Below are 12,782 nucleotides of genomic sequence, written 5' to 3'. Positions count from 1 at the left end.
AATAGAAAGGAAAAAAACACCCACCAAAAGCAATTGAGCGTAATTAAAGCATGCTCTGATACCACATGATGGAACACAAGACATACGCAACGGAAAAAGGACCTAATTACACTCTAATTGCCTTTAATTTAAAAGAAATAAGCATGCAAAAGGAGGAAAAAATAGTAAATAAAAGTGGATAGGAAACAACCTTTGAAGCTCCCGAAACCCGCCTTTCCTCGCTGAATCTCGACCCAAACACGAACGGACCACCACTAGAGTTGACCTACTATCCTCTAGACTCAGAACCAGGTTGTGGGACCCGGTGGATGAAGAAAACGAGAGAGAGAAAGAGATGGAAAAAAATGGATTTTCCTTTTTGGTTTTTGGGTTCTCCTTTTTTCAGCCCAAAACGAGAGAGAGAAAGAGATGCAAAATGTCAAAAGTTTTTTCATTCAAAATGAAAGCCCAATTTATAGAAAAAATCATGCAACAATTGCATGAAACAAATCCATAAAAACCAAACACTTATAATCTATTATCTTAGTGGGCTTAATGTTTCCACTATAAGCCAACACCTAGCCCATTATTTTGTTAGTGGCAGTATCCAACAAAAGTTTGTATTTTCCCACTAACTTTAGTCAAAGGGCAAAATAGTCATTTTCAAAGTCAAACTTTGACCCAAAAGGCAACATTTTGACTTTTTATGATTTTTTCCGTGTTGACTAATTTTGACCTCCCGAGCATGAACCCACATTCATTTTCTCGAAATTCAAATCACATTTGAATATAAGGTCGGTCAAAGTTTGACTTTTTACATCTTTGACCATTTCCATTATTTCTGAGCTTCTGAATATGAACGTATTCATATTCTTGATATTTAAATCACATTTAAATATTAAAGCTGTATCTCTAAACTGAAAAACCCGACCACTATATCACATATACTTGTTTCACCTAATTCGAACAATTTGAATTATTCTATCATACTGTTCTAAGTTTATTCCATATAAGCTAGTAGGGAAACCTAATGAACATATAGATCTTAGGCTTCAACGATCCGAAATTAGTTGGCTAAAACTCTTTTAGACGAAAATAATCAACATTCGTTAACTAATGGGTCATTCCACTATAGTCCCGTAGTTGCACTCCCCTCACTATAGATATATTTGTGTCCATTTGCTATAACCATGTTTAGTAAGCTAATCCTTCACAGGTTGTTCGTAATCTTGACTGGGTCATAAAAACCGTTTTACCCCCGAGACTACATCTTGTTCCTTAAGTTCTACTGATCCTTTAATGAACAATTGGTTTAAGGTTCAACCTATAAACCGAATCCCTCTCGGGCCAAGGAGAGGGTGGGGCCCCTTGTTCAAGACCTGGATTCAGTACTAAAGGGAATAACCTATCTATTATCCCTTTAACGGGTAGGAGTGAATTTCGTCTTGCACCCTATGTTTCGAGCTATCCACTCGATCTTACCCCTGAAATGGGAGGCTTATTGGCCCAGCGATGATGAGCTGCCCTGACCTATGCAGATCTAAGGATAATTCCGAGTGAACAGGAGTTCATAGTTAGCTCAGGATTAAGATTAAGTTACCTAGGTTATCAATTAACGAAATAGTCAGTTTTATACATAAAACGACATTTATAACGTAAAAAGTGACTATTTCATGCTTCGGTCTTATGCAAACTCATTGCATTGGATGCCCCCACTCACATATCTCTATATGAACGATTCAGGATCACATCGTTTGTACTAACTACAAAATGGGCCGCATCCATAGTGCTGTCTCTTATACACATCTAGATGTGTATAAGAGACAGCATCCATAGTGTCCCCAGAATAAGGCGCCCAACCTTATTCATATACTATAGACCATTTTGGCTATATATTTGAACTTGATCCACATTTATGTCACTACATAAAGTTCAAACTACATTAAATAGCCTCAGAACCTTAGTTTATTAGATTCAAGATTACAATTTCAATCAATTTTATTGAAAAACAAAACAGAATATGTTTATGAATTTACAAACTACGAGTTTTAGGACATAAAATCTAACACCATTTTTGTTTTCTACTTCCCGAAATTAGTCTTACTTATCTTTTTATTTAGAACCCCCAAGGAGAATTTCTGACTCTTTACTCTCCACCCCTCGGATTCTATTTCTGTTGGTGCGCTTAGGCTAGCCTTTACACGTAACGTTGTTTCCACTAATTTTGGAAATTCTTTCCTTTCCATGTTGGCAGTTATATGTGTTCGTATCTCAGCTCGTAGCCCTTCCTCAAATCTTCTACACCTTTCGGTTTCGTCTAGTATTATGCTGGTGGCATATTTGCTAAGTTCGGTATACTTTTTTTCATACTCAACTACTAATAATGAGCCTTGTACGAGTTTAAGAAATTCATTTTGCTTTGCATCGCGGAATGTTTGGGGATAGAATTGTTCATGGAAGGATTTTCCAAATTCCTCCCAAGTAACCTCTTCCTTTCCCCTTCTTCTATTTTCAAATACCCGTCACCAATCCTTAGCTCTTTTCTTGAATAGGAAAGTGGCTAGTGCTATCTTTCTATCTTCAGGGCATCACATCACCCTGAAACATTTTTCTACCATCACGAACCAAGCTTCTACATCTGCTGGGTTTGTTGTTCGTTCAAAGGTTGAGGCTCCTAATGCTTTCAACCATTCAATACCAAACCGTTTCTCGGGGTCTACTGACACACCTCCTAAGCTCTCGGCCAAATATCGAGCAAATTTTTCCATCATTTTCTTGTCACCTCCCGCTACTACTTGCGGATGACTTGACCCACCTTGGTCTTCTGTTAACTTGGTAATTGAATTATGTACTGTACTGCATTGTGCCATAAACTTGACACGGGGTTTTTATATCTTTACAGCATGTGAACAAATATGAATATGAAAGAATGAACAAGTATATGCGTTAAAGACATAAACTTGGTGACATAAAGGAATCTTATGCTATGTTATTGCTCATGCACACTTTATGCGATACTACTTCTAAATATATGCGTTGTTAATAATATGCTTGTAGTATGCGATAGAGTAATGCGTGTCACAAGTTTCCTTGCACTGAAACCAAGTATAATTCCAACGCAAGTTTCTCAGAATAATCTGAGGTCGAATATAGGGATTTTTTTCGTTAATGTGTTACTTTTTTTATACATTCGACTGATTAATACAATTAATAAAGAATTGGTGTTTATACAGGAATCTAAAGTGCGGTAAAATTAAATTGCGTTAATAAAATAAAAGTGCGTTGAAAAGTAAAATCCTAAACTATTATGATATAAGGTACAAGATACATGATACATGATACTGAGTTCGAGACTGACTATGAAGTTTTAAAAAGGATCGTGGTATGCGATGGCAAGTCTTTATGGATGAATCAGAAATAGAAAGAATAATAATAAAAACATCGCAAGTTTGTTAATTGCGTTAAAAATATAACTAAGGTTCCGCTTTCCCTTGGTGTACACCTCTCGGTGATCGGCCGTGTTCCCATATCTCTATGTTGAATAGGGATGAATGTAATGAACGCAAGGTTGCTTCCATCTCTGGAAGTACTTCTCGCTTAGTTAACACATTCATCCAACCCTCTCTCGATAGGCGGAATAACATCTTCACTTCTGCTCTCACAGGTGAAGATGCCATCTAGCATGCTTTAGCTAAACATAATTATTTCTTAACATAGATTAATTTACTTGCTTAATTCTTACTAATTACTCAGGGAATTAAGAAAACATCATGGAGAAAGTGAATCGTGGATGAACGGAAATAGACAGAGAGATGATAATGGAAATGTTCATAACAATTAATACTAAGATTAAGCATTCGATACATGGTGTGAATGAAAAATTAAGAAGATGAATACAAGTGCTAAAATAGAGATAGAAACAAATACAGAAGAGTGTCAATGTCTTGACACAGATTTGGATGGAGGTTATGCTTGCCGGTGTGAGGAATGGATTGAGAGGAGAGCTTACCTCTCAGGCTTGCTCTTCTGGTTGAAGTGACCTTTGTACAGAGCTTCAACGACGGGGATTGAAAGGATTCTTTGCTCGGAGACTCACCTCTCGGCCTTGTCTCTTGATTATCCTGGATCTTCTCTGGAAATCGCTTCAGACCAGTCTCTCTCTCAGATCAGTATATACACGTTTCTATGTATTCCAGTATTCAAGTATCAAGTATTCCTGTATCGAGTATATCTTTCAATGGAATTGCAGAGACTATTTATAGGTGAAACTTTGACTCTTTGTAGTGTGGACCCCAGTTTATTGTTAAGGTAGTTCCTGAAATGGTGGAGTGAATATTTCTTCTGTTACGCAATCAATCCCGTCAGAAATGCACAACTGACAGCTGTACACGCATCTGAATCCTCCGTAATCGTGTTGCTCTTTACATCTTCGATCTATCGCCTACATGCGGTGTTGTTTTTTATTACCGCATGCGATTGAATTTGCATTGAACGCTAAGCTCTTGATCGACTGTCGCATGCGCCGTCATTGCATTGATCGTCTTTTCATTCTTGATTGACGGGCGCAATGCGACATAGATGCGTTGTTCATTTTATCTTTGAGCCATGAACGCATGCGGTGACTTGATTCCCTGCAAAACAGAACTGGAACATTCTTTTCTACGATCGCAATGGTGTCAATGGGTGTATTGACGACAATTTGTAGTTCTCGCATTTCTTTGCCAATTTTCATACTATCGACACAACTTTTCTTTCTTTCAGCCACAATATTTAAATAAAACGGTATAAATAACTTATATTTCTACAAATTATCACTCCCCCAAATTTAGATATATGTTTGTCCTCAAGCATATCTTTTACTAAGGCAATATTGTTCAATTCTTATCCTAGATTTTGCGTCGATTGGTTGCTTCGAATGCTCCACCTAGGCAACATTACTTAATAGTGCAATTTCTTTCTATCCTTGAAAATTCATAACAAAGCCCTATTTTATTCTTCTATACAACAAATCTCTGCTAAAAAATTCCTTTCTAGCTTTGAAAAGAATGTTTACTTCTTCTTGTAAAAACAACTTGGTGCATCCGGATGCGGAGGTCAAATTTGCATCATTTATTAGAGATTGTTGATCATGGTTACACCCTTCGTTTTGGCTTGTTCCCACGGGTGTCATGCGAATATCCAACAACGGTTGTGTGCCAATCTCAACTTTAACTTTTTATTTTCAGCTAAGTTTAACTTTTGCTGGCCAGAGGAGTTATCTCTCATACTCTTTTATTAATATTTTTTTTTCATTTTTCTCTTTTCATGTTGCGTCGTTCTTGGAAACCCACCTTCGTTTTGGCTTGCTCCCACGGGTGTCATGCGAACATCCAACTACGAACAGGTTCCTTTCACGACTAACTCTTATTAGGTTGGGAATTTTTATTTCCCTTGCGCTGACATTGGAGTTTGTACGAAAATATAATTTTTTTTTATTTTTTTGGAAATGAACACATTTTCTTAATGACCGCATCTACTTGATCACATCTGCTCAGACTTTCCCCACCCCCAAATTTAGAGATGTGCAAGGTCCTCATTGCGTTGTTTGGATAGAATAGACAAACACTTAGACAAAATTTTGAAAAAAAGGTTTGAGCATAATTTTGAAGGATGAAAGGTAACGTAGTGCTATAGCTACGAATTAATTAAGTGTTAGTCAGAAAATACAAAGTGTGGGAAATGTTGTGTAAGCATATTAGTCATCATGGCAGCGCAATGAATAACACAAAGTAAAAGATAAAGAATATCGCATTAATTGACAAATGATGATAATGAAGAGGCTAAGGCATACGGAAAGAATTGCTACTCAGTTGTATTAAAAATTAACTAAGTATACAAGGAATTACAAATAACGCAAGACAAAATTTTAGCATGTACAAAGAATCAAAGAATTAGCTTCTATACATAGAAAAATAATGAATGAAATTATCTTTTGTATTTGATTCAGACGGGTGCACGATTAAAAATTAACACCATGCTTCCATTAACACAAATGGATAATTGCAGAGGACGAGGAACAACGCATGTACCATCGCAGCACACCCCCCAACTCAACGCATTTCTGGAGGACGGGCGCACTGTATTTCTATTGGCACAACACTACCTCAACATAGTGCGTTTTCGCTAAGGACGGGCGAAAAATGCATATGTGCGCAACACACCCCTCAGCGCAATGCACCCATCATCGCAATGCATACCAATTTTTATTTTTCCTTTTTTTTCATTCATCAATGACATAAGTCGAGAAGACTTTGTGGTGTTCATTGTCTTATTCCGTCATTCACAAAAATTTTAAGAACATCGCTACTACTACATATCAATAAAGAAATTAAACATGACATGGAATTACACAATTGAATTAAATTGAAAGCAGTAAGGGCTAATTCTAATAAACAGTAAATAACACAATTTGGAAATCATTAAATGAAAGCTGTAAAGAAAGCAATTAAACATAAATATAGGGATGCTGATTGAAATTTTTTTTTCAGAGTTACCATAATAGCATCCCCTGCAAGGGGTTAATCCTGCTTGCCTAAGTCGATGGTTTCCATGCGTCGATCCACATCACCCCCAAGGTAGGGCTTAATTCGTTGACCATTGACTTTAAATGTGTTGCTCCCATTTTCAGTTGTTAGCTCCACTGCGCCATGGGGAAAGATGGTCTTGATGTGGAATGCCCAGACCAGAGGGACTTCAACTTCCCTGGAAATAATTGCAAACGCGCATTAAACAGAAGTACCTGTTGACCATTGAAGAATGTCCGGTTGTTTACGCGGTCATCATGCCATTTCTTGGTTCTCTCCTTATAGAACTTGGCATTTCCATAGGCGTTCATTTTCCATTCGACTAGCTGGTTCAATTGCAACATCTGGACTTTCCCCGCACTTGCTAGATCAAAGTTCAGCTTTTTGTATGCCCACATTGCCTTGTGTTCCAACTCGAGAGGCATATGACAAGCTTTTCCAAAGACCAGAGCATATGGGGACATGCCAATTAGAGTTTTGAAGGCAGTCCTATATGCCCACAGTGCTTCATTGAGCTTGGGTGACCAATCCTTCCTGGAGGTACTAACTACCTTTTCCAAGATAATTTTGATCTCTCTGTTAGAAATCTCTGCTTGCCCATTGGTTTGTGGGTGATAAGTAGTTGCAACTCTGTGGCTGACATTAAACTTAGTCAACAGGTTGGTGATGATGCGGTTGATGAAATGTGAGCCCTCATCGCTGATTAAGGCCCGGGGCGTCCCATATCGGGTAAAGATATTCTTCTTGAGAAACTTCACCACCGTGACCGCATCATTTTTAGCACATGCGATGGCCTTAACCCACTTCGATACATAGTCAATCGCGACCAGGATGTATTGATGACCTTCTGAGGGTGGAAATGGGCCCATAAAGTCGATTCCCCATACATCAAATAATTCGATTTCCAAGATTGACGTCAACGGCATTTCATTTCTTCTGGACATGTTCCCCTTCTTTTGGCATCTATCACACTACACAACATGGGCATGGGCGTCCTTGAATAGTGTTGGCCAGAAATAGCCACTGTGTAGGACTTTTGCAGTGGTCCACTACCGCCCAAAATGTTCTCCATAAGGAGACTCATGACAAAGCTCCAAGATGTGCTTGTCCTCATGCTCAGGAATGCATCGACGCAAAATGTGATCAGGTCCAAGTCGATACAGGAAGGGATCATCCCAGAAATAAAACTTAACGTCATGTCTCAGCTTCTTCTTCTATTGGTATGTGTAGTCCTCTGGTACTTGGCCACAAACGATGAAGTTTACAATGTCCGCATACCGACATCAATAGCTCATCAGGGAATCTTTCTTCAATGTCTTTGTCTTTCTCCTAAACCTTGCAATTTTCTAATCTTGACAGATGTCTGCGACTTGGTTCTCGGTGCCTTTCCGGTCTTAATTTCTAGGTCAAATTCTTGCAGAAGTAACACCCACCGTATCAGTCTCGGCTTCGAATCCTTCTTTGCCATAAGATACTTGATCGCAGAATGATCAGTATACACCACAACATTTGTTCCAATCAAATACTATCGAAATTTCTCCAGTGCAAAGACCACTGCAAGCATTTCTTTCTCTATGGCTGTACAGTTTTCCTGCGCATCATTCAATGTTTTACTAGCATAATAGATAGGATGCAATACCTTGTCCTTGCGCTAACTCAAGACTGCACCCACTGCATATCCACTAGCATCACACATCAACGCAAACGGTTGTGTCCAATCCGGCTCAATCAGAATAGGTGCGGTGATGAGTGTGTTTTTCAGTGTGTGGAATGCTTCAGGGCACGCATCATCAAAATCATACTCGCGGTCAGCCTCAAGGAGCGCACTTAGGGCCTTGCGATCTGAGAAAAGTTGTGGATAAATCTTCGATAAAACCCTGCATGTCCCAGAAAACTCTTAAGCGTTTTCACATTTACTGGTGGTGGTAGCTTGGAAATTGCGTCGATTTTTGCTTGATCAACTTTTAATCCTGCCTTCTATATTTTGTGACCTAGCACAATTCCTTCTTCAACCATGAAGTGGCACTTCTCCCAGTTCAGAACAATATTAGTTTCCACACATCTCTTCAAGACTTTCTGAAGATTAGATAAACAAGAGTCGTAAGTATTGCCAAAAACTGAGAAATCATCCATAAATACCTCAACTGACTCCTCCAAGAAATTTGAAAATATTGCCATCATGCACCTTTGGAAGGTACCTGGTGCATTACAGAATCCAAACGGCATGCGACGGAATGAGAATGTGCCAAATGGACATGTGAAAGTTGTCTTATCTTGATCTTCCAACACAATCGCAATTCGGTTGTACCCTGAGTAGCCGTCAAGAAAACAGAAGAATTCCTTCCCAGCAAGTCGGTCTAACATCTGATCAATAAACGGGAGTGGAAAGTGGTCCTTTTTAGTGGCCATATTTAATTTGCGGTAGTCCATACATATTCTCCACCCCATAGTTGTCCTTGTGGGAATTAACTCATTCTTACTGTTAGTGACGACTGTCATTCCCTCTTTCTTCGGAACGCACTGCACCAGGCTCACCCAGCTGCTATCTGATATAGGGTAAATGACGCCTGTATCCAACCACTTCACTATTTATTTCTTCACAACCTCCCTCATGGCAGGGTTCAAATGGCGTTGCCTCTCTATAGATCCCGTTTTTCCTTCCTCAAGACGAATCTTGTGCATGCAATACGAAGGACTGATCCCTTGAATATCCGCTAAGGTCCATTCCAAGGCTTTTGCGTTGTTTTTCAAGATCTAGATAAGTGCGTCCTCCTTCTCCTTACTTAGCGAGGTAGATATAATAACCGATAAAGTATTGTTGCTCCTAAATAAATATACTTGAGGTGCACAGAAAACGGCTTCAACTCTAACATGGGTGGTTATTCTAAGGTTGGCTTCGTGCGTTGCGTTGTTCGTTTAGATAAATTGATTGTTTCAAAATTTGACTCAATTTGAATTGCCGCACAATTCTCCTCCCACATTGCGCGGATCCTAAAATCTTCTTCCTCTAACTCTTCTAGGGGCTCGTGCCAATGTTCTTCCTGTAATTCCTCAACATATTGACAATTATCTATATCATTCGGGTATTTCAACGCATTGAGAACGTTGAAATTAACTTGCTGATCGTCGACCCTGATGGTAAGTTCTCCCTTCTGTACATCGATCAGTGCTCACCCTGTTGCAAGAAATGGGCGACCCAAGATGATAGGCACCTTTCTGTCAGCTTCATAATCTAACATGATAAAGTTAACAGGGAAGACAAACTTATCTACTTGCACAAGTACATCCTCTATTTTTCCCTCGGGATGCGTTATTGATCTATCGGCCAACCGCAATGTAATTGTGGTTGGTCTTGCATTGCTAATATTCAACTTTTTGAAGATTGAAAAGGGCATTACGTTTATGCTCACCCCCAAATCACACAACGTATTTCCAACCTTCTTTCCCCCTATTGAGCAGGGCAATGTGAAACTCTCGAGATCTTTCATTTTTGTAGGGATGTTGTTTTGAAACAACACACTGCATGCGGTGTTGGTTTTTATTACCGCATGCGGTTGAATTTGCATTGAACGCTAAGCTCTTGATCGACTGTCGCATGCACCGTCATTGCGTTGATCGTCTCTTCATTCTTGTTGATGGGCGCAATGCGACGTAGATGCATTGTTCATTTTATCTTTGAGCCATGAACGCATGCGGTGACTTGATTTCCTGCAAAACAGAATTGAAATATTCTTTTCTACCATCGCAATGGTGTCAGTGGGTGTATTGACAACAATTTGTAATTCTCGCATTTCTTAGCCAATTTCAATACTATCGATGCAACTTTTCTTTCTTTTAGCCGCAATATCTAAATAAAACGGTATAAATAACTTGTATTTCTACAAGTTATCATCTTCTCCTGTTGCTTTTGAGGTAGCATCTTGAGTCCCCATTGGTTGCTTGCACAGTTTGCCACAAGGCATGATTCCTATAATACACTATACATTTAGACATAATATAGTATCACTATGCATTTCCCTAGTTTACCCTTTCCCTAAATCTTATGCTCTGATAGCAACTGTCACGACCCTCTCTCTAATTTCAATTCTTACCTAAGAGATGGTGTGATGTTAACTGATGCTACTCTTTCATGAAAACTATTGACATTACCTTACTAGTTTTTCTCTTTAACATTATTTACTACAACAGCGCAAAATCTTAATGGAACAAATGGTTACACATGCTTTATTTAGGAAACTAGTTTACAAATTTAAATTACATTTACTAGTGTGGCACTACCCTGACTACAAATCTCTTTTAGTACTATTTTTAAACTTATGACAGACCTTGAACAACTTTGCAACCTGGACTCTTCTGCTACCTGCGAGAAAAACACGGAAAACAAACCATGAGCTTTACAAAGCTCAGTTAGTGGAATCATAAATACAAGTCTTTTTTAGATCATAAGCATTATATGAAGAGGTTCCAATGCAAACCTCCATCATTCCATGATGGTTTTCACAAATATACATACACACACGGTAGATAGTTAACATTTCACATCTAAAAATATTCATTAACCTATGTGCACATAGTTCTTCCTTTCATGGGCTCAGAAGCTAGGCCCGTCGACCCTCTGACCATCCCATTCAAGGTTTTTTTTCTTCCCACAAGCTCAGGAACTAGACTCTTTGGTCCCTTGACCATCCTGTAAGGATCTATTTTGAGCTCAGGTTCTAGGTCCATAGACCCTCTGACCATCCCAACCACATATTCATCTCATAATCTAAACTAAAACATATTAATTCTAAATATGCTTAAAAGAGTAAAAGAAGAGACCACTCACAGTGACCTGCTGAGATTTCTTTTTCCTCCCAGTTCACCCGGTTTCCCTTACTCTTCTGCTAGATCCTATTTCAGATTTAACTTTAAGCTTAGATTACCCACTCTTCCAAGCCTTATCTCAAGACATTTCTTACTCAAAAATGTGTGAAAATGTCTTAACTAGTTTACCTTAGAGTTTCGCCTTGAAATTCCTTGGTGATAGTTCGGAGTCTTGAGTTCACTCCCCCTGGCTCGACTGTTTCCCCATTGGTGAGCACCTCTCGGTTTTCCTTGAATTTGACAGCCTTAGAGTTAGAATTTCATCAAGGCAACCCTCACACCAAATCTACATTCAATTTAAAAACTTTTGGTCCAAAAAATCAACTGATTTTCTCAAGTAGTCTGGAATAACTTCTCGTTTGAATTTAGCCTAGGTGTATGTCCGTACACTCAGCTTCCTTCAGTGCCTCTGTTCTGACTTTCATCCGATTAGCGCCTCTTTTTCTTCGTTCAACACACGAATGTCTCTTACGTACTCCTTTATTAGTGGTCTTTATGAACTTAAATGCTTTGTGGGTTAAAGTGAAGCGTTATGCTCATTTTTAGGCATCTTACCCTTCTTCTTTACCCGACACCTCCTCATTTGATCACATCTAGGCGTATTCCTTTCATTCTGCCAATGCCCAGCCTTATCCACCTCTTATTTAATATGTTTCTTCATGCATCTAACTCACTTTGCATGAATATTTATTCGTCCAGCTCCTACTATCTCTGTTTCATAATTTCGTCGATAAAGCCATTTGTAACGACCGTATCCTTACATATTATGGTTCGACCGCTACGACATGCATGCTTAGACTTTTTCTATTATGAGATGAGTTTTGGTAAAAATCTCAAAAGAACATATCTAAGATTTTATTAATTAGGTAGAAAACTATATAAAAAGTTTATTTTACAAATCACCAAGATTCATAAAACACTAGCGTAGTGATACAAAAATGCATATGCCTATAATAGTGAGTTTGATGGTTGGCCATTTAAGTGACGTCCAGTTCTGCCACCTACGTTGTGTCCTTACCTACAAAGTCTGTAAAAATAGGATGAGTATATAATATACCCAGTAAGTAGTTCTCACATAGGGTAGTGATCAAATGCACAATCACATGCAACATGTCCTGAAAACGTATGATTGGGACCGAAAACATATAATAACATGTGGTGGCCGGTTATGCTTCTAACGTAAATTTCTCCACCCTGATAGGAAGATGAGGACTTAGGCGAAAACTAACCCATCTGATGATTAGGGGGTCATGCAGTCAGTAGGGCCAGAGTCGCATCCAACATCAACCGTTAACATAAACGTAAGATTGGACTAGAGGGGTGCAACCATACATACCCTGTTAGTCCTTAGCATAAACTTGACATAGAATTGGGTCT

The 12,782-nt window shown here is 38.8% G+C and overlaps 1 protein-coding gene across 1 annotated transcript; it reads right to left on the bottom strand.

The window, feature by feature from the left end:
• Positions 1–6,536: 6,536 nt before the first annotated feature.
• Positions 6,537–7,006, bottom strand: LOC120072059. Its single transcript, XM_039024478.1, has 2 exons — positions 6,804–7,006; positions 6,537–6,720 (listed from the first exon to the last, which is right to left on the bottom strand). The coding sequence occupies exons 1-2, from the start codon at positions 7,004–7,006 to the stop codon at positions 6,537–6,539; spliced, it is 387 nt and encodes a 128-aa protein (XP_038880406.1).
• Between the last annotated feature and the right edge of the window lie 5,776 nt (positions 7,007–12,782).

Source organism: Benincasa hispida, chromosome 2 (assembly GCF_009727055.1).
Source record: "Benincasa hispida cultivar B227 chromosome 2, ASM972705v1, whole genome shotgun sequence".
Lineage (NCBI taxonomy): Eukaryota > Viridiplantae > Streptophyta > Magnoliopsida > Cucurbitales > Cucurbitaceae > Benincasa > Benincasa hispida.
The sequence above is the reverse complement of the archived record's forward strand: the minus strand, read 5'-3'. Positions and strand labels throughout refer to the sequence as shown.

What these genes read in the sequence shown, in the direction of transcription:
- LOC120072059 (XM_039024478.1), bottom strand. Translation starts at nt 7,006, where the DNA reads ATGTCCCCATATGCTCTGGTCTTTGGAAAAGCTTGTCATATGCCTCTC. An exon ending in AAGGAGAGAACCAAGAAATG is followed by an intron (nt 6,721 to 6,803) that starts GCATGATGACCG and finishes AATTATTTCCAG; the next exon opens with GGAAGTTGAAGTCCCTCTGG.